The 26,817-nt window shown below is 39.3% G+C and overlaps 1 protein-coding gene across 9 annotated transcripts in view; it reads left to right on the forward strand.

Moving 5' to 3' along the window:
- DOCK10 (dedicator of cytokinesis 10) overlaps window positions 1-26,817 on the forward strand; it is a 297,295-nt gene that overhangs the window by 120,093 nt on the left and 150,385 nt on the right. For 8 of the 9 annotated variants that reach the window (XM_051849117.2, XM_008259243.4, XM_051849114.2 and 5 more), the window contains exon 2: window positions 6,690-6,809. In XM_051849117.2, the coding sequence (XP_051705077.2) occupies window positions 6,690-6,809 (120 nt within the window). The remainder of the gene's footprint in view (window positions 1-6,689; window positions 6,810-26,817) is intronic. The other variant, XM_051849118.2, reaches the window with a different exon arrangement.

Below are 26,817 nucleotides of genomic sequence, written 5' to 3' on the forward strand. Positions count from 1 at the left end.
GCCCTGTCATGTAACTCCCTAATGTTGCCATGAAGGTGTGAGAGTTGTGAGAAACCAAATTCACCTTTTCACCATGATGAAAGCAATACATCCTCATTATAGAAAATTTGCACAACATGAAAAAAATCAAAATAGCAAAATTCTAAATACCAGAGTTTCAACTCAGATATAAACATCTGCTAATATTTGGGCTTATATCCCTAATAATTTTTCTTTAAATTTTCATTTCTGTATAATTTTATTGTATGATACTTATTTTTTCCTTTAATGAATGGTGATACATAAGCTATTTTGCCTGTCATAAACCTCAAAAAATATTTTTTAAAGATTTATTTATTTATTTGAGAGGTAGAGTTACAGAGAGAAGGAGAGACAGAGAGAAGGGTCTTCCATCGCTGGCTCACTCCCCAAACGGCCACAATGGCCGGAGCTGGACAGATACAAAGCCAAGAGCCAAAAGCCTCTTCTGGTCTCCCACATGGGCTCAGGGGCCCTAGCACTTGGGCCATCTTCCACTACTTTCCCAGGCCAAGCAGAGAGCTGTATCAGAAGAGGAGTAGCTGTGACACAAACTGGAGCCAATATGGCATACTGGGGCCACAGGCAGAGGCTTAGTCTACTATATCAGCTAAAAAAAAAAAAAAAAAAAAAAAAAACCAAAAAAACTATTTTAATGGGCAGGTACTGTTTCCTACAACTAATTCCCCACAATTTCCTCATCATTCCTTATCCTTGGTTTGGTATTTTCCATTTTACACTGACCTTGCCCTTCTGGCCTTCATACCCCTTAGAGATCTAGGTATTCTGGATTGAACTCTGATGCCATTAACATGTGTGCATCTAGAACCCTTGCCAAGGTGACGCTGGCTTTCTTTCCTTCTGAGATGCCGCCCTTTCTTGATCTTTCCTTTTGTAGTACTCTTTGTCATCTTGATCATGAATCCCAGTTTCATCCTATCCCTCCCCACCACAACAGTATAGTCATATGGGTTCCTGCAGCCTGTGTGGAAGACCTAGATTGAATTCCTGGCTCCTAGCTTGAGCCCCATCCAGGAATCATTGTAGACATTTGAGAAGTGAACCAAAAAATGAGAGCACTCTCTCTCTGCGTCTAAATTACATAAATAAATCTGGTGACTTTTTTTGAAAGCCAATAATACGAAAAAGGTTATGTATTCATGAACTTTACTGTAGAATTGAATAGTTCCATATACCATGGCATGCGCTGCACAGTTATTCATTTGTTTCTGTCCTAGCTCAATGTCTGTCCCAAGGCATGTTATAGCATTAAGCCTTTCTCCACTACACATGGTATTCTCTGACAACTATAAACCACTTGTGTCTTCATTTATTGGGTATAGCATCCACCAGTTTTATTTTTTAACTCTTAACTTCATTGGATTAATGTGAATATCTTTTCTCTATCTTGTTACAAAGTTAATATTGAAAAATGTCCTTGTATGAGTTTGGGTTATGCATCTGCTTGTTTCTTTAAGATGGACTCCCATAAAAATTATTCCTGTATCTAGATGAATGTTATAAATGATATTTATTAAAAATATTTACAAATGTTGGCTGGAGCCGCGGCTCAATAGGCCAATCTTCTGCCTGCGGTGCCAGCACACCGGGTTCTAGTCCCGGTCGGGGTGCCAGGTTCTGTCCCGGTTGCCCCTCTTCCAGTCCAGCTCTCTGCTGTGGCCTGAGAGTGCAGTGGAGGATGGCCCAAGTGCTTGGGCCCTGCACCCACATGGGAGACCAGGAGAAGTGCCTGGCTCCTGGCTTCGGATCAGCGCAGTGTGCCCGCCACAACAGCCATTGTGAGGTGAACCAATGGAAAAAGGAAGACCTTTCTCTCTGTCTCTCTCTCTCACTGTCCACTCTGCCTGTCAAAAAAAAAATTTACAAGTGCTTTAAATTATGAAAATTTAAAATCCACACCTTTTATCTATTTAACACTTAGGAAATGAGTGCTATAGATGAGGTGCTCTTCTAAGGGCTTCAGAAGTGCTATCTTTTTAAATCCCAACCCATTTTACAGATGGAAAAATGAAGTCATGAGGATTGTAACTGTCATGCCTAATGTTTTATAGCCTGTAAGTGACAAGGTGAAGGCTGGAATGGCAGGAATTCTGGCTCCACCATATGTTACCCTCTTGTTTGCTTCTTAACCTAAAAAAAGTCCGTAATCCTACTCTCTTATACATTGGTGGACTCCCCTTAAACAAGACTGGTAGTCTATGATTTTGTTGTTTGGTTAATTTTTAGTGAGACCGAACTTGTACTTCTATTCTGGAAAGAGATCTAGATCAGTAATTCAATCATAATTATTCAGTGTCACACACTTCCCAAGGTTTTCTTCAGTGCCATTCCTTTGTGTATTTGATTTTGCATTCTAGTGGTGAAAATAATTCAGATCTTTGCAGTGAATTGCTGTGCTCTTGAAATCAGGAGCTTCAGTTAAAGCATGAACAATCTGCTTGTTTCAAACCAATGGCATGGCTCTTGACTGCCAGGGCTCTTGCCAAGCATGGCAGTTGCACCACTCCAGGGCTTAGATGGCGTGTTGGTGCTCCATAAGAAGCTGTGGAATACGTAGAAGAGAAGAAAGCATTTGTTTTTATGACATGAGCCCATTCTTCTGCTGTGACTTTGATTTGGAGGAGAGCTGTGGCTCTGGGGAACTAGATCAAACAAATCTCTTAGTACTGTGTAAGAAGAATAGAGCCTGTTACCACTGTGGTGCAACATCAACTGCACTGCATAATAACAGGTACTGGTGGGTGTCTTTTCCCATGCTTAGGGACTTTAGAATAGATAATGAAATTCATTACTCATTGGGGAGAAAGAGAGTAAGAGTAAAAGCAGTAAAAAAAATCCAGTCCAATTCAGGGTAATTTTGGCACATACCTTATCCCAGTTGGTACACTTCCAAAAGAAGCAGGCACACTAAATTCAGAAGGGACAACTCAACCCTTGTTAGAGCTGTAATTCAATGCTACTCAGTTCCTTGTTTCGCTCAAGATCTCTACAAGGAGCAGTGGTGAGAAATTCATGGATCCCACCATCCTTGTAAACATCTTCTCTTTGACTTAAACACTGGGCAGATAGCTCCCTTGCTGAAGAGAGAATGGCTAGTTGTGCAGCCTGGATGGATTCTCACCACCAAAGTTGCATAAAGCTTTTGTGGCAAGTTTTCCCACATGCAAGGCTATGGAACATGATAGTACTTCAGAAAGTTCATGGAAACTATGTATTATGAAAAAAACTAGACATGTTTTCAAAAACTTTTGACACCAAAATAAATATTTTTAAATTACATTTCTCCAGCCAGTGCCGCGCTCACTAGGCTAATCCTCCGCCTTGTGGGGCCGGCACACCGGGTTCTAGTCCCGGTCGGGGCGCTGGATTCTGTCCCGGTTGCCCCTCTTCCAGGCCAGCTCTCTGCTGTGGCCCGGGAGTGCAGTGGAGGATGGCCCAAGTGCTTGGGCCCTGCACCCCATGGGAGACCAGGAGAAGCACCTGGCTCCTGCCATCGCATCAGCGCGGTGCGCCAGCCGCAGCGCGCCAGCCACGGCGGCCATTGGAGGGTGAACCAATGGCAAAGGAAGACCTTTCTCTCTGTCTCTCTCTCTCACTGTCCACTCTACCTGTCAAAAAAAAAAATTACATTTCTCCACGATGTTTTTGAAGTATCATTGTATATCATTGCTGTTTTCATTTTAAACTTCTTATCCATAAAATTATAATATCTTGAATATTGTGCAATGATTAACAAAATCCATGGAAATATAGAAGTTCATTATCTTCCTAGAGGTTCAAACTTAATAAATTATGTGAAGCAAATTTGCTGGCTATTGCAGCTCCTATTTTAAATGGTAAATCATTTATTAGTTGACAAATATGCCAAAGCCTGAAACAAACACATAAAATATGCCTTCCTACAGATGCTTACAGACTATACCTTTTGTAAAATCTGTCAAGGAAAATTTAGGATTTAGTCTTTCCATGTTTTATTAATAACCTATAACCTGGAGGATCTGATTTGCCCATTGTACTAGTTTATGTCAGATTAATTTTAGGAGTTTGTATATCAGTAAAAGATCTTCTCTGAAAGGTCTTCACATCTACAACTTCTTAGTGATGCTTAATTTTGTGTCTTAGAGGAGATAAAATTTGAAAGATAGTGAGAACCAGATTGTAGGAGGCCACCCAAAGCATGCGTATTCGATTTCTCTTTAAAATTATGATTTGCAACACCTACAGTAGTCACACTCTCACTCGGTCCTACTCAAGATGGTGAGAGGAGAAGAAAGAAGAATGTGAGGAGTTACACTGTGGACTTTCACTAAGACTGATGCAAGGCATCACACTCTCAGGCTAAGAAAACTTGTGGGAAGGAAGGGCACATAACCAAACAATAAAAATTAAGGCAGAGATTTTAAGGCCTTTTGTTTAATTTGGGACATTTCATACACACACTCTAGTAGATGATAAAGAAGAGCAATTATCCAGAATGAGCATATTATTGCGAAGTTGAAGGCCTAGAAGGGCAGTGCATCCAGTGAAAGTGTGATGTCACAGGACAAGGGTAACAGAGACCATCAGTGTCTGTGCTGAGATGGAGTGAAACATCGCTACTCAAGGACCTTGAAAGCCAACTCAAACTAAAATAAAATAAATGCTGGAATCAAACCAAACATTATGAGCCTGCATTTGCATTTTAAGCTATCAATTTGTGGTCTTTGGAATTAATCCTTGCCTGGAGAATAAGAAATTGGAAATTAAGTCTAAATATGAGTATAATAAGAATATCAGAAGTCAGGGATACTAGGCAGAAGTTTTACAAGTTACTGAGTCTCACCATAATATCTACATCTTCTGCCTCAAACTACTCATATTTCATAGCTCTTTCACTTAAGAGATTATGATGAACAACTAAACTTCTTCATTTCTCCAAGTATTGGTGAGATATATATTTTTTTATTTTTAATTTTTGACAGGCAGAGTGGACAGTGAGAGAGAGAGACAGAGAGAAAGTCTTCCTTTGCCGTTGGTTCACCCTCCAATGGCCACTGCAGCCGGCGCGCTGCAGCCGGCGCACTGCGCTGATCCGAAGGCAGGAGCCAGGTACTTATCCTGGTCTCCCATGTGGTGCAGGGCCCAAGCACTTGGCCATCCTCCACTGTACTCCCTGGCCACAGCAGAGAGCTGGCCTGGAAGAAGGGCAACCTGGACAGAATCCAGCGCCCCGACCGGGACTAGAACCCGGTGTGCCGGCGCCGCAAGGCAGAGGATTAGCCTATTGAGCCGTGGCGCTGGCCGAGATATGTATTTTAATTGCTAAATCTACCCACCTTACCAGAAGGGCTTTTTCAGAGAGGATTTTTACTTGCCTTGCCCTCAGCTCACTTAAACATTTGTGACTCTTTAATGCAGAAAATGCATAGGGATTCTTTCTGTTGGCCTAATTTGTTCACATTTCATTTTATTTTGTTTTTATTTGGAAAACCATACAAATAAATACAGATTAATACTTTCAGGAGCTCACTAGCAATTATTAAAATGTTGGAGAATGTTCCTCTGACTTTACTAGCAGAAATCTTTCCAAGAAGAACTTCAAATTCAAATCCAAGCCTAAGTACTTTGCAAGATCGGAAGGGGAAGTAAGCAGGGGTGGTCTGAAGAGGTTGGGGGAAGAAACTGTCAATGTCATTGACATGGTCCAGAAAACAAGTATTTTTTCCTTCCGTAAGATCAGTTTAGCATCCAGATTTCATGTTGGTAACTTATGCTTCTAGGAGCAATTGAATTGCCTAAATACTTGATCTAAAGGGTGAGGAGACTCAAGTTGTATCTATGGTGCTGTGTTTTTTAGTGCTTCAGGGTTTCTGTTTTTGTTGGGGGTGGCGTGTGTTCCAGTTTCCTGACCTTGTGACTCTGTACAGTTTTGAGTGAATACATCAATCCTCTATTGAAACAATCCCATCCCCTCCCTCTAGCATTTATATTTTTGGCGCTGTGGGAGGCTTCTCTAAGGGGAGTGCATTTCCTATTAGCTTCAGGATTTTCATGCAGTGTGACTATTTGTCTATTTTTCAAACTTGCCCATTTTCACCGCACCGTGTCCTTGATAGCTGTGCTGTTCAGTTCTATTAGAGAATGACCTAGCTTCTCTCTGTAGAGACAGAGTGGCTCAGAGCCAACAATTAATCCTGACACAGGATCCATGCTGTAGTGACAACTAAAACAGCCTGTAATACTTAGATTGCCGGACTAGTACCAATATTTTAAGATTGGCTCATACAGAACTTACAAGAAAGCACCTGATTCCACAAAAATGATGATGGTCATTGTAATACTATAGCAAGTAAGCAGAAGGCCTTCTTCACATCAGCGGAGATAAAATTTACATAAACATCCATTCTGTGGATATGATAGGGCTGGATACTGTGACTGTCGGGGACTCTGCTGTTAGCTTGAATTACTGAGGGAGACACCAGGTATTTCAGGAGCTTCTGTTATTTCAAAACTTGAGAAAATACTTAAGTGAATGGAATTTCTATGAATCAGTTGCTTGGACTGTGCAGTGTCAAAGCCTTGTTGATAACTGAAAAATGAAACCCAGCCAAAAACAGAGACGAGATGGCCTGTCTGTCCAAGTTGTAACCTCATGTTTTCTTTTTCTACAGCAGGAAAAACCTAGGCTTCTGGAGCCTTTGGATTATGAAACTGTCGTTGAAGAACTTGAGAAGACCTACCGGAGTGATCCTCTTCAAGATCTTCTATTCTTCCCCAGCGATGACTTTTCAGTGAGTCTTCCTAAGGCGTATACATTCAAGAGGGCTCCACAATTGGGTTGCTTTCTTTCCCCATGGATTCAGAGAGCACAGTTCTCTTCCAGTGGCCACGCTTACATGCTTACAGTTCAAGCCCCAGTGGCTTGGTCCAATCACGGAAATGAGATTTCTGCATGAGATAAGCCTCTCTTAAAATCTGCCAGTACTGAAGGAGAAGCCACTACAAAGCTTAAGAAACAACTTGGAAGAGTTTATTTTCCTATATCAAATCTGTCTGTCTCTTGTCTTCCATTATTCCTCATATTTGGAACAGAAACTTATTTATTTCCATATACTTCCTTTTTCTTGAATCCATGGAGAAAAGTAGAAAAAATTAACCCCCTATAAGCCAGATCTTGCCCAAAGGCAAGACTCTGCTGCAGCAGGAGTCCACCTGCTCCTCTAGAAAGAGCTCTCATTAGAAAATCGGCAGTGCAGTGAGATGGCAGCCACTGGCAATGGGGGCAACACAGGTGCTGCCTGGTTTCAGCTGGCACTTATTTCCTTGAAAATATCCAGGTTTCTAACTATCAAGTTATCTGGACTCACGGAGCACTGCCTCTCTTAGTCCCTGAGGTCATTTCGAACTGAAAGCTTCTTTCCTTTCTTCCTTTCTTTCACAGGTAGAGTTATAGACAGTGAGAGAGAGAGACAGAGAGAAAGGTCTTCCTTCCGTTGGTTCACTCCCCACATGGCCGCTAAGGCCGGCGCTGTGCCGATCCAAAGCCAGGAGCCAGGTGCTTCTTCCTGGTCTCCCATGCGGGTGCAGGGGCCCAAGCACTTGGGCCATTCTCCACTGCCCCCCCAGGCCACAGCAGAGAGCTGGACTGGAAGAGGAGCAACCGGGACTAGAACCCAGCACCCATATGGGATGCCGATGCTGCAGGTGGAGGATTAGCCAAGTGAGCCACGCTGCCGCCCCCCCCAACTGAAAGCTTCTAAGCAACTGAAACCAACCAATGGGAAATGCACAAAAGCTGCAATTCTTGAAAACCACTCCTAATCTTTGTTGACCTTTAATCAGGAGATGCTGAGGCTTAGGCGCAGAGAAAAGTAAGCAAGAACATCTGTATGGAGGGACATTTCATCTGAGCTATGTCCCTTTTAAGACAATGCACACTGTCGCGTGGAATGCTGTTGAAGATAATAGAGAGGATAGAAGAAAAAAGCAGTTTATTTTGGAAACAAATACTATGAAGTTATGAATTCTGAGCACCTATCAGTCCCAAACATACAATACTGTTATTTGTGGTCATCTCAAATATTTTCCAGTTGTTAGTAAATATCTAACTAGGCAAGTAGAGAACTCAATAGGTCATTAGTAACCTTTCCTGGTTATTCCTAAAGGAAAGTAGTTTCAGAGATCACAAACTTCAACATGTTGAGCAGGTGAAAAAATTTCTTAGAAGTGACCCGGTGAAACAGCCACTGTTATGAGCACCTCTGTCAGGAGCATCATCTTCATTGCCATACTTTTCCTCAAACAGCCTCAAACATTGGTTCTTTTTCCTTTGGGCAAGATCTGGCTTCTAGGGGGTTAATTTTTTCTACTTTTCTCCATGGATTCATGAAAAAGGAAGTATATGGAAATAAATAAGTTTCTGTTCCAAATATGAGGAATAATGGAAGACAAGAGACAGACAGATTTGATATAGGAAAATAAACTCTTCCAAGTTGTTTCTTAAGCTTTGTAGTGGCTTCTCCTTCAGTACTGGCAGATTTTAAGAGAGGCTTATCTCATGCAGAAATCTCATTTCCGTGATTGGACCAAGCCACTGGGGCTTGAACTGTAAGCATAACGTTGAACCACTGCTTTTTTTTTTTTTTTTTCAAATCCCACATCCTTATTTTCATTTTTCCCTAAAGGTAAACCTGACAAAAAGATTTTCTGGCAGATGACACCAAAAACTGTGAAACTTGGAGAAATCTTTTCTGTGCCCCTGCTGTTCAGAAATATGTCAGATGCTACTCCAAGGCCCCATAGCTCAAAAAGAGAATGGAGGAGTATAGATGGACATAACAATTGCACTGAATTTGAATTCATATTTTTGTATCTTTCTTTGCTAATTTTAGTTAAGGCTGTCACTAATTACTCTTTGACTTTTGAGATCATATAACAATATACTTCTGTATTTTTCTAATGTGTATATTTCAGTAAGGACCCTGAACTACTTTATTGTGAACCTGCTTCAAACCCCTCTGTGGTTCCCCATCACCTTCAAGGTGAAAGGCACGTACTTTAGCCTGGCCAGAGGCCTTCTCCAAAGTCTGACCTTTGCTTGTTTCTCAGGGATGTAGTCCTGATCCTCAGTCTACCCCACCCCAGCCTTATCAGACAGTCACCTCATTCCCAACTGCGGTAAAATACTATGCTAAGCCTAAACATCTCATTCTATAACACACTCCTATGTGTTATTTTCTTTTAGTCATTCCACAAATATTAATGTATAATACTGAATGCTAAATATTATTTAAGAGACACAATAGTGATTAGATGAAAATTAACTTGTTCTAAGGAAACATACCATTTCCAAGGGAAATCCAAGGGGAAAAATAATGATTAATAAGACAATTCATATAAAAACCAATTACATGATGAAAAGTAACTGAGACAATGCGATAGAAACTGACAAGGAGAACAACTATGTTGGACTAGAGGGCCAAGGACGGCCCCTCTGATGGTTGCATTTGAGTTCTGAATTCTCTAGAAAGACCAGCCATGCCAAAAACTGGGGAAGAGATGTTTCAGCCTTTGAGGTCATAGACTGACACAGCTAAATGGAGACAGTGATCAGAGACGAGGTTGGACCAGGACAAGATAAGGCATGTGCATCTTACTGTAAAGGCGTGTCAAAAGGAAAGCCACTGGGGTATCTGAAGAACAAATGACGTGGTGTGTATTATTAAAAGCTTACCGGGCCTCTGTGTGAACATCTAATAAGGCTCAGAGGAAACCAGGAAGCAGCTGTGCGAGTAGTTCCTGATTAGTGGAAGCTGAAAAAATAGTTGATGCCACCTAATCCTTATTATCAGAAAATGCTGTGTCCTACAAGCAGCTTAATTGTAATTTGTATTAAGCAACTTACAAACTAAATGGATGGTATTAGGTATTATTTCTATATAAAGGTTTCAGGTTTGGATTCATATTCAGATAGATCATTCTGCCTCTCTCCTGCTCTGCAGAGCTTGGCTTGGGAAGTCATGGCCCATGAGTTCCCTGCTGCCTATATTGTATATTCCATAACTGAGCATGGTTCTTATGCTTTTAAGTAGTTGAAGAAAGCAATAATGTTTTATAACACGTGATCATTTCCTAAATTCAAATTTTGTTATCCATATATTAAGTTGTATTTGAACAATGTTGCTGTTTACTCGCCTTTTACCTTGTTCATGGTTGCTTCTTAACGGGAAAGTATAGTTGCAGGCGACGTATAATACAGAGAAAGCTTACTGATACTTGCTATTCAGTAGAATTATTTTCATTTTGGCCTTTTCCCTCATTCGTCTTGTGGAGTTTAGATACTTGTTTAAATTCTCTGTGGCATTTATATGCTCTGCCCACAGACTGTCACATTTTAGGGGGGTTATCACCTGTAACAAGCTTCCATGCACTGGCCAGTGTATCATCTCCCTGGTTCCTCCTTGAGCAAGGAGTGAAGGGTGCTCTGGCATATGTGTGGTCAGTCTTCTCTCAGCCAGTGGGAATGGCCACCCATAATAGAATGGCCATCCCAAACCCAATGTCCTATGAAAGGAAAAGAACCAACTTCCCACTCCCCATCCTCCTGCCAAATGTCATTACCCAAATTTATATCCTACAGATGGGAGAATCCAGTTCTCTTCTATGTTACTAAGCACCCACATTGAAGTAGACATGATTCATTATTTGGTTTGTTTAATCAATATTTATTCAGCACCCACAAGGTGCTGAATATAGAACAGCACTTCCTAGACAAGTGAGACTGACAAGAAAAGCAAAAACCATGTGGTGCATGAGTCTGTGCCCTAATATGGAAGAAAAGTAAAGTTGATCACAAATGCTTATGAAGAAAGTATTAAGAAATATTAAATATCGAGAAATGAGAACTGTATCTGAAACTTGTACACTAAATGAAGAATTTTTTTTTTACCATGGAAGTATTTTTTCATGTCAAATATACATGTTAGCAACTCTCTGCTCACTGCTGGTCCTAACTCCCATCACTCTTGCTTGGCCCCTCAGAAGTGTCCTTCCATCAGCCTGCCTGCTTTTTCCATTGGCCTGCTTCGATTCATTCGCTCTAAGTACTCAAAGGAATGCTTTAGAAACACAAATCTGGTAACGCCATGCTTCTGGTTGAGACTTTGCAGAAGTTTCCCTTTGCTTTGAGAGTGAGCTCCAGCTCCTCAGCCTTGTTCCTGGCATCTGGTTCCTAGTGGGTCCCTGAGCCTCATCTCCTAACCCTGTTTCACTTGCTCGCAGCACATAGAACCCAGGATTCTTTCTCTTCCCTACGCTTGCTGAACTCATTCCCTCTGGGGGCCTTTACACCCTGTGCACAGCTGGTCCCCATGTTGGGATCAGAACTCAGTCACCTCTTCAAAGAAGCATCCTCGACTTCCAACCTTCATTGCCCCACTCCTATCTGAGTTGGTCCATCACAGCTGCCTGCTTGCTTCTCTTTATAGGACCTGTCACTACCTGGAACAGTCCTGGTTTTCTTTTTCACTCCTCTGCCCCTTGGTTCCCATCATTAGATTGTAACCTTCAGCAGGACAGGCATGTGATGTCCTGATCATTGCAAGATTCCCCACAACTAGAGCAGCACTTAGCGCAACACAAGAAAAAGTAGAAGTATTTATCTCATGAATTATTTCTCAGAAATGTGTAAATTGTTGTCTTAGAACAAAAACTTTGTTCCTCTGGGGACTATGAGGATCTCAAAGGCCATTCTGAAATAAAATTCTTGAGAATAAGGCAATAGAGTAGTTGTCTTTCTTGCTGAGGAGGAAAATAATCACTAACGTGATACTTTCCTCTTTGACACAATGCAACACACCACTTTCTTCTTTTTTATGTATTTATTTGAGAGGTAGAGTTACAGACAGAGGGACAGAGCGAAAGGTCTTCCATCCACTGATTCACTCCCCAAATGGCCGCAATGACTGGAGCTGAGCCAATCTGAAGCCAGGAGCCAGGAGCTTCTTCCAGGGTCTCCCACATGGGTGCAGGGACCCAAAGACTTAGGCCATCTTCTACTGCTTTCCCAGTCCATGGCAGAGAGCTGGATCAGAAGTGGAACAGCCAGGACTCAAATCAGCGACCATATGGGATGCTGGCAGTGCAGGCAGAGACGTAGCCTACTGTGCCACAGAGCCAACCCCAACACATCACTTTCAAAAGCAGCACCAAGAACTCAACTCCTTTTCCAGAGGCTTATCCATTTAGTACAGTGCCTGGCACATAGCTGATGTCAGCCAAGGTTAGTTTCCTCCTGCTAACAATTTATGTCCTTACCCACTTAGGTTTGCACTTTCTTTTTGTTACTAAGTGAGAGAGAAATCAGTTCATATCTTAGGTGCCCAACACTGTTCAGTTCACAGACACTCAATATTGAACTAAAATACAGTCATACACCACTTATCAACAGTTATGTTCTGAGAAATTAAAGAGCATTTTGTCAGAGTACAAATATCATAGGGTAGACTTACACATCCTAGATATTACATTTATATCAATCACTTGATGTGATCTCTTGTCCACATGAGCTGGATAAGGCTACTTCCAACATAACAAGGTATATGATTTTAATAGTAAAAAGAATTATAAGTAGAAGTATATACTCTAAAATAATGACAAAAAGTATAACATGTGATTTAATGCTATAACTCGTACTCAAACAGTATTTTTCACTTTGTGTTCCTGTGTGGGTGCAAACTGTTGAAATCTTTATATATACTGAACTGATCTTCTGTATATAAAGAGAATTGAAAATGAATCTTGATATGAATGGAAGGGGAGAGAGAGCAGGGGGTGGGAGAGAAGTTATGGGGGGGAGCCATTGTAATCTATAAGCTGTAAATTGGAAATTATATTCATTAAATAAAAGTTAAAAAAGTATAATATAATAAATATACAAACCAGTATTAATCATGTATTATCATTATCCATCATTAAGTACTGGACATAATCATTTTATACTTTTGTATAACTGGTAGTGCAGTAAGTTTGTGTGTAACAGCATTCATCAGAACAAGTGAGTGATGAATGGCTATAAAGTCACTAGGTGATAGGTATGTTTTAGCTCCATTATAGTCTTGTGTATACAGATCTCTTGTTGACCAAAGTGCTTTTGTGAGGTGCATGAATGTAGTGTCTTCTAGGTTAAGGGACTGAAGTAGAAGTTTTTTTCCTTTGTTTTGGCATACCAGGTAGAAGCTACTTCTGATATGTGGGTTCTGAAACCAGACAGTCTGAACTTCTGCATTTCTTATATCATAATGATTCAGAAGGAATAAATAGTATAGAGAGATTTATTAACTCATTGATTCCAAAATCATGTACATGTTCATTCACTGAATTGGCTAGTCTCTTTCTGCTCATCTTTCTTTTTGAAGCTGTTAGTAATGGAAACTTAAGACCAAAAAAATGAAGAACTTAGTCACTGTGTGATCAGTAAAATAGGTAGAAAGAACATGAAAAGACAGCAAGAGCTGAAGAACAGTTTCAAATATATTGAATCATTTTGTTGAGTGATTCAGGGTAAGTAGAGGCTGATGCGAAATAGCAGAACAAAAGGTGAGAAAGCCAGAAATGAGTTTCTTGCTGAGCAAATGATGCAGAAAGCCTGAGGTAGAATCATTTCCGGGAGGTACAAAACCTAAAGTTAGAAAGTTCAGGGGTCTGAAAGCTTGGAATACTGCACACTATGTAGGAAGCCATCTGTCACCTGTATTTCAACAACGCCCACAGCAGTACAACTCCTCTATTTCAATTTAGCCAACATAGACTCCCTGTGGTGAGCTAAACCATACACATACAAGTGTACTTCAAAGAGCTTGTGGGAAATGGAATAAAAAGACAAGTTTATCTTGGTGCAAAAAAAACCTTTGAAATCAATGCATCTTTTTTTTTTCATAAGCTACATTTCTACTAATTTTTTGAAAACTCCCATCATGTATTGCTTTCAACATTTTTTTCACCAAAATAAACTGATCTTTTAATTCCATTTTCCATGAACTTTTTGAAACATCCTCATATCAAGGACACCAGTGTGAACAAGCAAGAAGCAGTGCTCACACTAAAATAGTTAGGTTTTCAACATGGAACAGGACCATTTGCCAAGTGGGAGATCCATGCCACATGCCTGAAATAGTCTGTCAAGAGAGTGGCATTATCTTCTCCAATCCCATCTTCACGTTCAGGATCAGTGCTCCAGTGCTCCCAAGGCACCCTACACTTTGCATTGGTTTACTATCAAGCTTGTGTAGGTGGTGGATTTCATAATTCAACAGTGACTTGCTCTTTTCATAGTAGGTTTTTAGCCATAAAAAGCAACCGGTATGTGGGGACTTCCAGATTCAACCACATAGGTCATTCAAAGAGAGGAAGCAGTAAGACCTTGCTATGTTTAAGTTGCAAAGCAGAAAGGTCATGAGGTTTTTTTTTTTTTTCATTCCTGCAACACAGCTTAATATTTTATAGGAATCTCAACTTCTTTTTTACTTATGGTTTCTGAGCTTGAGAAGCAGGTTTTAAATGATTCATTGTGTTCATGCAGGAACACCATAATTGCAATTTGAAAGCTAAGTAAGAGTCCTTGTTGAATTAGATTCTTTCTAAGTTATAATATTCCTCTCATTTACAAGCTAACGAAGCTAAGATTTGGGCAGCCCTTGTTCAAGAATGTAGAGAATCCGTGAGGATTGATTTTTGCAATTGCCTTGATTTTTGCTATTAGTTTCTGTCTAAATGATATTCTTTGGGCCAGCTGTACCTTGGAAAAACAAGGTTCACAACCTGAGGGAAATATTGACTTCCTGAATCCCAAGTGAGGCCATTAGAACACTAGCACCACAGTGAAGCGGTTCTGACTAGTTGCTCCTAGTTATCATGTTCTTCATTTCGTTATGAGTATGTGGAAACTCTGCTTAGGGTTGGATTGCCCTAGGAATGCGTGTCCACACACAGACTCATTCATGTGTGTTCATAGATACATTTTTATAATAGTCCCCAAATGGAAACAACCCAAAGGTCCATCAACTGATGAATGAGAAAACAAAATATGTCATATCTATGCAAGGCTATATTATTATTCAATCATAAAAGGGAATGAAATATTGATCCTTAAATACATTGTGTTAAGTGCACAAATCCAGTCACAAAGACTACATATGTTTTTCTTTCCTAGTCTATGAAATGCCTAGAAAAGGCAAATCCACGGAGAAAGGAAATGAGGGTTTGTGAGGGACTGGTATGAGGGGAATATGGGTGGTGACTGCTAGTGGATTTGCCATGCGAGGTGATAAAATATTATAAAGTTAAGTAGTAGTGATGGTACACAACTCTATACATATTCTCAAAATCTGTGATTTTTCACTGTAAAGGGGTGAGTTTCTAGTGGGATATCACCTCATGCCTATCAGAATGGCTGTTATCAAAAACAGAGAATGGCAAGTGTTGAGAGGGATGTGGAGAAAAGGGAACTGTTGGGTACTGTTGGTGGGACTGTAAACTAGTGTAGCCACTGTGAAAACCAGTATGGGAATTTCTTTAAAAACTAGAAGTGGAACTGCCATATGATCCAACAATCCCACTACTATGACCCAATGCACCCAGAACACATTAACACATGGTACCTGCTTCACCATATTTATAGCCTCAGTGTTCACAATACCCAAAATGTGGAATCAGCCCAAGGTGTCCATCCTCAGATAAATGCATCAGAAAATGTGACATATATACATAATGAAATACTATCCTGCTAGAAAAAAAAGAATGAAATCCTATCATTTGCAGCAAAATGACAGTGTGGAACTCCAGGACACCATGTTGAGTGAAATAAGGCAGACACAAAAGACAAATACCAAATGTCATCCTATATTAGTGGGAGTTAAAGTAAAAAAAATAAAATAAAATAAAAACTCAATATGACCACTGAGTATTGATTACTAATGGATAGGAGGAGTAAGAGGAAGTAAAGGAGCTTAGATGGAGAAAAAATAGGAGAATTCTAGGTGTGTTGGATTAATTAAGAGGAATATACAGAAACTCTCTGCATTACTACCTCACAATTTTTTATTTTGTAAATTTAATACTATTCTGGAATAAAATGTTTAAAAATGATATGTCAGTAAGTATTTCAATATGTTTAAAAATGGTGTGTGGATAGTATCTGTATAATTTTGTTACTACCCCCAAAAAAGTGTGTAGATATTACAGTCAGGTTGTCAGAGGTAGACTACAAAAGAACCAAAGAAATAGATGTCCACATTCCAGTACTTCATTCTTTAAGACAGTAAACAAAATATCTCAAGGGAACATGGCGTAACTTATTTCTTTGTTATATTTTATTTTCCAGGATTTAATGTGGCTTGCTTACAGTAAAACACACATGTAAAATGACTGGCTGAATTCATTGGCCATATAGTTTTGGAGTCTAAAATACTCCATAGTTAAGCTATTATACAGACACTAAATGATGGAGGTCAGGGAAGAGGAACATGTGCTGAATAAATTAGAATTTTCCAAAGAAACTGGCATTTATACAAAACCTGGAATTTGGAAAGCATGAAGACAGTGAGGGGTTTTCTGAGAACTAGAGGAGCATAGCCAAAACCCTTTTCAGGAACAAGCCCAGAATGGAAGAAGGCATGTGGGCAGCCACATGCAGAGGAGCGAGGACAGTGGCTATGGCGGGCTGGCTCATTGTGTACCTGTCGCCATTCCCAAGGAAGCATCACATGCCAGACAAGGCAGGGCGCTTCCCTGGATTTCCTGGATAGTGAGCTCAGACCGCAGCCTCTGACTCCTTGCCAGGGGGACATCCTGGTGAAAAACTTCTTTAAAACATGTGGAGCTCTTTGTTTCTATCAATACGTAACATTTTTCCATATGCATATTTTGGAGCCTGGAAATAAGTCACCAAAAAATAAGTGAAATTACTTTCTCAGTATCCAAGAGTGAAAATCCTTCTCCTTCTTTCTTACTTCTCTGCGACACTGAGCCCCTAAGCTTGACTTGACTAGATGATGACAACTCTACACTCACAGGTTTTTCTCACACTGTTTAACTTTAGCAATACAAAAAGGGGTTTCCCTTCAAAGCACAATGCAGGTACTCAGATGATAGTCTCACATATTTAAAAAATAAATAGGGTAAAATCACACCAGTAATACACTTCTGAATGTGGTAAAAATGTTTTTGCAGCAACTAACACAATATAAGTGTATTCACTAAAAAGCAGTGTCTGCATCTCATTCTGGCACATTTAGGGGAAGATCACTTTTAAAGATGTATTTATGCCAGAACTGATCATGAAGCGTTAGTTAGTAGTTCCTATCATGAGGCTATTGCCTTCTCCAGCTTGGACGGATGGATGACTCTAAACACTATCATTTTTGTCCTTTTTTAAGCAGCTGGGGCCTACAGTACTGTCAGAGGAAGCTTTTCTCAGCCCCAGGGTAGGAAAAGCTGCCTTGTTTCAGACTTTGACAGTGGCCTTTGGCCAATTGAGCAATCACCTCTATGTGCTTGGAATAAAGTCTCCTGTAGTCATTTTAGCCAGTAGAATGGTGACTGCAACAAAACCGCAAAGACTACTCTCTACAGGATAGAAGAAACCAGAAAGTGACAAGGATGCACTAGAACGTGTCTGACTATCACAAGCCTGAAACTGCAAACAGAAGCCTACATGCATCATTTCTATGACAATTTTTATTTCTAAATGCCTACTCTCTGAACAACAGTCTCCTTACAAAACTCTTACCACCAAAAGAGGAGCTCGGCAGAGTTCCAGCACAGTCTCATGCTATTGAGCTATACTAATTGTCAACCAGAGGGTTTGTAAAAGAGAACAGGAAGTCTGTTGTGGCCAAAGCAATTTGTAGTGGTCTGAAAGCAGCTAATTCTCAGAAAAGAAATTCTTTGTAACCATATTAATATCCCTAACATATTCTTCATACTTTGCTTCTTATTTGTGATCAACTTTTTGGCCATAGTGGAAACACATTAAACATGTAAAATGAGCAGAAGCACCACAATGGTTAAAGCTGAAATTTTAGAAAGGTCTTTTGCTTTTTTAAGTACATGCGCCGGCATCATAAAGCAATGTAACTGAGATCGGTAGCGTGTAATAGTCAGCCGTTATACATGTGCTCCTTTTCTTATACCTTGTTTAGTCGTACAAGGTAAGAGATGTGCAAGAACTACAAACATAGTGTGAAATCTTGTTCTATTTAGATTGATCACATGATTCCATGAGAGTGATTCAGCTTGAGTTGTCTTAGTAACAAGTCAATGTCATTTCATAAGTAAAGATCATCAGGAATCATTCAAGGTATTGTACACATCATTAGGCAGGTTTTATAGCCCTAACTGAATGAATTCCCAGTCTCATAACTGCATGTGAGCATTAGCTTAAATAGTTTAGAGTCCATCTGTGCTATATCACATCACTAATCAAATAGCCATATGATTATTGCTATTGGATATGTGAGCTCACATTAGCAAAACTTATCATTTAAAGAAAAAGCTTTTTAAACCAGCTAAGTAATCACTCTATTTTATGACTCCACAGAGCAATTATCTTAATAGGGCGGTAAGATTAATGTACATCTGTAGGCTTGATTTTAAGCCTTGTTGTTCCAATCTACATCAGAACTAGAGTATTTTAAGGCAGCCATTATTTAGAGTAAAAAGAAGACAATAAAACAATGGAAGACTAGGTAGACAGAAGGAAGATTAATCTCTTCTATTTTACTTGTATGAACAATTTATTATAAAGTCATAATATAGCACATTTTTATTTAGAAAAAATGTCCTGAGTATTCTCAATAGACTACAATCTGTAATATTTCCTGCAAACCAAGCAGAAAATACTGTGTATCTGGGAAATATCTGTCTGAACAGCAAACAACAGTAGAAATCCAGTAATAATCCTCAAAGGTCAAACTCTACTAGAGTTTACTAGAGTTTAATCATTGTGCATCTTCTAAACCAGTGAATTATGTAAAACGGGCAACTTGAAGGAGGAAATTCAAAACCAATTAAAATGTAATGGCTCAACCAACCATCTTCATCTTCATATCTGTTCCATCTTCATATCTGCACTGGCTCACTGTATCTGAATTTGTCTAAGCCCTGTGGATAGTTTTGAATTTGTAGCCATAGCTCTACCCAATTCTGTTAAGACAAATGAGGTCAAATTCTGGGGCAAATGCGTTGGCCCAGGGAATTCAGTCAACAGCTATGTTCTAAAATGAACATTTATTTTTACCATATGCTGTATCTAGAACTCAGTAGTCTCATCTTTATCTTCTGTTGTTAAATCCACATAACATTTTTCCTCTTTCATACTGGCTAACCCTCATGCTTCCCACTGTGCATGTGCTACAGAGAGAGAGACAGAGAGAGAGAGAGAGATTCTTTCATTGCTTACATATGCTCATCCTGATGCACTATACACACCCATGTACTCCACACACATACCACATGCATACCATACATCTACACACACACTCCAAAAAATCTTATGTACAATCACATACACATTCCTCACTACTTATCATAGAGACCGCTCATTCCATATACACAACCACGCAAGCTCACAAAATCACAAATGACATACCCATACGTCCTCATACCACAGATGCACACATCTGCAAACACACATATGCTTACTAAATTCAATAAACAATGCACCCAACTTGGCACTAAGGTTATAGCACTGAAGAACACAGAATTTTTCACACTCATGGAGCCCATATCAGGAATTTTAAAAGGGGGATCTGAAATTTAAAAAAAAAAATGTGAGTCTAGGATTAGAAGAAAGAAAGAAAGGATTGGGGGTTGGATTAAGAAAGGTTAGGGAGAAAATAGCAGAGGAAATTCTAAGCAAATTGGAGGGACACAGTGGCCTATGTGGAGGATGAGGACATAAAAAAAGGACTCCACCTGCTGAGAGCCTACACACCAGCATTGGAGAGTGAGGTGAGCCCAGGCTGCAGCAGCCCAAGCCACTGGCAAAAAAGATACAGGAAGAGCCTAGAAGGAATCCACCTTGGAGCCCTGTGGAGGATAGTGTGCCCACCAAACTAGAGGAGAAAAAATAAAGAGGGGGCATGCTTTCTCTATTCTCAGTCATCCTGCAATGGTATCCTATAACAAGCTGATAGAGAGCAGGTGCCATTTTGGACAAACATAACAGCTGTGCTAACTCATGTCCACCTCCAGCAACCAGCCAAGTGAGACTCCTGAGTCTGGTGGGGAGAAGAGACAGGGAACTGGGTTCTTATAGCTGTGTGAGGCTTGGGTGCTGGGACTGTGAAAACACTGAGGCTGTATGGGAAAACTCAGGGTGTGGCTGGGACTTTGGGCAGTCACTGTGGGAGGCTGCACACAATCAGGGATCCTAGCAGGGACATTGCTGGGGAATCTGAGCTTATACTGAGGCCTGCATAGATCCTTTGGGTGATCCTTGTGCCAGAATAGATTAATAATATATCCATGGAGCTAGCACCCAGGCACTGCTCTACAGTGATGCTGTAAAGGAGCTAAGCTGAATGTATGCCAAAAGACAAGAACAAACCTCCCCTCTGATTAAAAAGAAAAGAGGAGACTTACCATGCCAAACCTGAGACTTTCACCTCAGACAAGCCCTCCTCTCTGGAGCACTGAACAGAGCTCCTTGGCCACACCTACCACATGCTGCTAGGTTTTCCCTGAAAGAAGACATTGCATTAATCCACACAGATATAGTTTGAATATAAAAGCCTCCACAGCAAAAAAGAAGAAACAAATAAGTATATCTACAAATGCTGAATCACAAACACACCAGTTCAAGAAACAAGAAAAAGGAAGGTAACATAACCCCCAAAAGAACATAACACCTAAATACTGGATTGTGAAGATGATGAGATTGAAGAAATGCCATCAATGGAATTCAGAAAATTGATCTTAGGATTACTTAGAAGTAATCAGAAGCAAATGCACAAACAAGTGAAATCAATAAATGACTTGAAAGAAAATTTCTCCCACGAAATTGAGATATTAAAGAGAAATCAAAATAAATTCAATAGAACAAATAAAAATAGAGTGGAAATCCTTAACAACAGATTCAGTGAAGCAGAAGAAAAGATATCTGACTTAGAAGACAAGCACAAGAAATTATACAGTCAGATCAAACATGAAAAGAAGAAATTAGAAAAATAAAAAACATTGTTGTTAATATAAAGGATAATATCAAACAACCCAACAAATGGACTTTAGGGGTTCCTGAAGCCGTGGAAAGAGAGAAAAGATTAGAAGGCCTTTTTAGTGAAATAATAACAGAAAATTTTCTTAATTTGAAGAAAAAAGGGGACATCCAAGTACAGGAAGCACACAGAACTCCAAATACATATAATCAGAAAAGATCTCCATCATGACAGACTATAATCAAACTCTCCACAGTAAAACACAAAGAAAAGATTCTAAAATGTGCAAAAGAGAAATGCAGATTACTTTCAGAAGATGTCTAATTAGACTCACAGCAGACATTTCATCAGAAATCCTACAGGCTAAGAGAGAATGGTGAGATGTATTCCAAGTCTTAAGAGAAAAAAAAAAAAACTATCAACCTAAAATACTACAACCTGCAAAGCTCTAACTTATGAAAGAAGGTGAAATAAAGACCTTCCATGACAAACAGAAATTGAATGAATTTGTCACTAACCATCCAGCTTTACAAAAGATGCTTAAGGATATGCTGCACACAGACACAGAGACATATTCATCACTATAAAAGAATGTAAGGGAAGGAAATATCCCAGGAAAAGTACAAAGGAAATCCAAAGTAAAAACTAGGAATATTTATGAAAAATGGCAAGGCAAAGTTGTTACTTATCAATAGTCACCTTGAATGTAGATGGCCTCAACTCTCCAGTTAAAAGACACAGATTGGCTGAATGGATTAAAAAACAAAATCAAACTATTTGTTGCCTACAAGAAACACATCTCACCAACAAAGATGCACAGAGACTGAAAGTGAAAGGATGGAAAAAGATATTCCATGCTAATAGAAACCAAAAAAGAGCTAGTGTAGGGGCCAGAGCTATGGTGCCATGGGTTAACACCCTGGCCTGAAGTGCCGGCATCCCATAAGGGCACCAGTTCTAGTCCTGGCTGTTCCTCTTCCAATCCAGCTCTCTGCTATGCCTGGGAAATCAGTAGAGGATGGCCCAAGTCCTCGGGCCCCTGCACCCACGTGGGAGACCTGGAGGAAGCTCCTGGCTCCTGGCTTCGGATTGGCACAGCTCTGGCTGTTGTGGCCAATTGGGGAGTAAACCAGCAGATGAAAGACCTCTTTCTCTCTCTCTCTCTCTCTCTCTGCCTCTCTTATCTCTATGTAACTCTCTAACTTTCAAATAAATATATAAAATCTTTAAAAAAGAGCTAGTGTGGCCATCATAATATCAGACAACATAGACTTTAACACAAAAACTATTAAGAGACAAAGAAGAATGCTATGTAATGATTAAGAGATCAGTTCAGCAGGAGGATGTAACTAGTATAAAAGCATATGCACTAAATTACAGAGCACCTGGCTATTTAAAAGAAATATTAAGAGATCTAAAGGGAGGCATAGACTCAAAGACAGTATCAATGTGGGATGTCAATGGACAGATCAACCAGACAGAGAATCAGCAAGGAAACCGCAGAGTTAATCGACGTGATAGACCAAATGGACCTAACAGATACCTAAAAAACTTTTCATCCTACAGTTGCAGAATACACATTCGTCCAGCAGTGCATGGAACTTTCTCTAAGACTGACCACATGCTAGCCCATAAAACAAGTCTCAGCAAATTCAAAAAAATCAAAATCATAGCATGCATCTTCTCAGGCCACAATGGAATGATGCTGAAAATCATCAACTCAGGAATTTCTAGAACATATACAAACACATGGAGACTGAACAACATGCTCCTGAATGAACAGTGGGTCACAGAATAAATCAAAAGAGAAATAAAAAATGGAAACAAGTGAAGATGACAATGCAACATCAAAACTTATGAGACACAGCAAAAACAGTTAAGATGAAAGTTTATAGCAATAGGTGTCTACATCAAGAAATTGAAAAGGCAAAAAATAAATGAGGTATCAAAGCATCGCAAGTATCCAGAAAAACAACAGCAAACCAAACCCAAAGCAAGTAGGTGAAAAGATATAATTAAAATTAGAGAAGAAATCAACAAAATTGAAACCAAAAGCAACACGAAAGATCAGCAAAACAAAGAGCTGGTTTTTTGAAAAAAAAAAAAAAAACAAAAACAAAAACAAAAACAAATGAACACACCACTGGTCCAACTAACCAAAAAAAGGAGAGAGAAGAACAAAATCAATAAAATTAGAGATGAAAAATGAAATGTAATAACAGGCACCACAGAAATAAAAAAAAATCATTAGAAATTCAGGCAGGCCAGCACTGCGGCTCAATAGGCTAATCCTCTGCCTGTGGCACCGGCATACTGGGTTCTAGTCCCTGTTGGGGCACCAGATCTGTCCCAGTTGCCCCTCTTCCAGTCCAGCTCTCTGCTGTGGCCCAGGAGTGCAGTAGAAGATGGTCCAAGTCCTTGGGCCTTGCACCCACATGAGAGACCAGGAGAAGCACCTGGCTCCTGGCTTCGAATCGGCATGTCTTTCCGGCCACAGCGCGCCAGCCGTGGCAGCCATTGAGGGGTGAACCATTGGTAAAAGGAAGACCTTTCTCTCTGTCTCTCTCTTTCACTGTCCACTCTCCCTGTTAAAAGAAGAAAAAAAAAAAGAAATTCTGGCAAAGAGCTGTATGCCAACAAAATGGGAAACTTAGAAGAAATGGATAGCTTCTTGGACACATAAAAACTTAAATTGAGCCATGAAGACATGGAAAACCTAAATAGACCCATTACCAACACAGAAATTGAATTAGTAATAAAGACACTATCAACAAAGAAAAGCAAAGGACCAGATTGTTTCACTGCTGTATTCTACCAGACATTTAAAGAAGAACTAACTCCAATTATTCTCAAGTTATTCAAAACAATTAAAAGGGAGGGAATCCTCACAAATTGTTTCCATGAAGCCAGTATCACCTTAATTCCTAAACCCAGGAAAAGACACAACAGAGAAATAGAGAACTACAATCCAGTTTCCTTGATGAACATAGATGCAACAATCCTCAACAAAATTCTAGCTAATCAAATCCAACAACACATCAGAAAGATCATTCATTCAGAACAATGGGATTTATCCCTGGTAGGCAGGGATGGTTCAACATTCACCAATCAAGTAATGTGATACATCACATTAACAAATTAAAGAACAAAAACCATATGATTTTTTCAGTTAATGCAGAGAAAGATTTTATAAAATACAACACCCTTTAATAATGAAAACTCTAAGCAAATTGGATATAGAAGGAATATTCCTCAACAAAATCAAAGCAATTATGACAAACCCATAACCAGCATTCTATTCAATGGGGAAAAGTTGGAAACACTCTGACTGAAACCTGGAACCAGACAAGGATGCCCACTCTCACCATTGCCATTTAATATAGTTTTAGAAGTTTTAGCCAGACCATTAGGCAAGAAAAAGAAATCAAAGGGATATAAATTGGGAAAGAGGAAGTTCAACTATCCCTATTTGCAAATGGGATATATATATATTCTATATATAGGGGATCCAAAAGAATCTACCAAGAGTCTATTGGAACTCACAAAAGACTTTGGTAAAGTAGTGGGATATAAATCAATACATAAAAATCCATAGGCTTTGTATACACAGACAATGCCACAGCTGAGAAAGAACTTCTAAGATAAATCCCATTCACAATAGCTACAAAAAAAATCAAATAACTTTGAATAAAATTAACCAGGGATGTCAAAGATCTCTACATGAGAATTACAAAACATTAAAGAAGGAAATAGAAGAAGATACAAAAAAATAGAAAAATCTTCAATGTTCATTAATTGGAAGAATCAATATCATCAAAATGTCCATTATTCCAAAAGCAATTTACAGATTCAATGCAATACCAATCAAAATACTGAAGATTTCTTCTCAGATCTAGAAAAAATGATGCTGAAATTCAAATGAAAACACAAGAGACCTTGAACAGCTATATCTATCTTATACAACAAAAACAAATCCAGAGGCATCACAATACCAGATTTCAAGAAATACTACAAGGCAGTTATTATCAAAGCAGCCTGGTACTGATACAAAAACAGATGGATAGACCAACAGAGCAGAATAGAAATGCCAGAAATTCATCCAAACATCTACAATCAACTTGTATTTGACCAAGGAGCTAAAACCAATCCTTGGAGCAAAGACAGTCTCTTCAACAGATGGTTCTGGGAAAATTGAATTTCCACATGTGGAAGTATGAAGTAGGACCCCTACCTTATACCTTACATAAAAATCCATTCAAAATAGATTAAAGATCTAAATCTAAACCTGATACCACCAAATTATTAGAGAACATTGGAGAAACCCTACAAGACATTGGCACAGGAAAAGAATTCTTGGAAAAGACCCCAGAGGCACAGGAAATCAAAGCCAAAATCAACAAATGGGATTACATCAAATTGAGAAGTTTCTGTACAGCAAAAGAAACACTTAGGAAAGTGAAGAGGCAACCAACAGAATGGGAGAAATTATTTGCAAACTATGCAACTTATACAGGGTTAATAACCAGAATATTCAAGAGATCAAGAAACTAAACAACAAAACAAACAACCCAGTTAAGAAATGGGCAGAGGACTTAAACAGACATTTTCAGAAGTGGAAATCCAAAAGGCTAACAGACACATGAATAAAAGTTCAGGATCACTAGGCATCAGGGAAATGCAAATCAAAACTGCAATGAGGTTTTATGTCACCCCAGTTAGAATGACTTTCATACAGAAATCAACAAACAACAAATACTGTTGAGGATGTGAGGAAAGATGGTACCCTACTCCACTGTTGGTGGGAATGTAAACTGGTAAAACCACTATGGAATACAGTTTGAAAATACCTCAGAAACCTGAATATAGATCTACCATATGACACAACCCTCCCCCTGCTGAGAATTTACTCAAGGGAAATGAAATCAGCAAATAAAAGAATTATCTGCACCCCCATGTTTATTGCAGCTCAATTCATAATAGCTAAGACATGGAATCAACGTAAATGCCCATCAATGGAAGACTCAATTAAGAAATTATGGGATATTTATTTTATGGACTACTACACAGTGGATAAAAAATGAAATCTGGTCAGTTGCAACAAAATGGATGAATCTGGAATACATCATACTTAGTGAAATAAGCCAGTCCCAAAGGTGTCAAATACCATATGCTCTCCCCAATCTGTGGTAACTAATAGAACACCTAAAAGGAAATCTGTAGAAGTGAAATTTACACATTGAGAAGCAATGACCTGAACAGCTCTTGTCTTGACTGTTGAAGAATGTTTTTTTTTTCTCTTCTTCATACTAATTGTGGCACTCTTTATCTAACATAGAGTTAATCATGTGTGTATAAAGTCAACTGATAGATCTCAGGAAAAAATAAGAGTGGGAATAGGAGAAGAAGGAGGAATTTTGTAACTATAATTCTGCATAGTTCTGCATGTATTCCTACAGACTTACTTCTTAGGGCACAGTTTAAAAACTTGCCATGGAACCCCAAATCTCAAGCTGGGTGGTAAAAAAAGCCATCTTTCATGTTAAAATGATCTTATAGACAGCATTAAGTGTTAGAGGGATCATATAAA

The sequence above is a fragment of the Oryctolagus cuniculus genome, chromosome 3 (genome assembly GCF_964237555.1).
Source record: "Oryctolagus cuniculus chromosome 3, mOryCun1.1, whole genome shotgun sequence".
NCBI lineage: Eukaryota > Metazoa > Chordata > Mammalia > Lagomorpha > Leporidae > Oryctolagus > Oryctolagus cuniculus.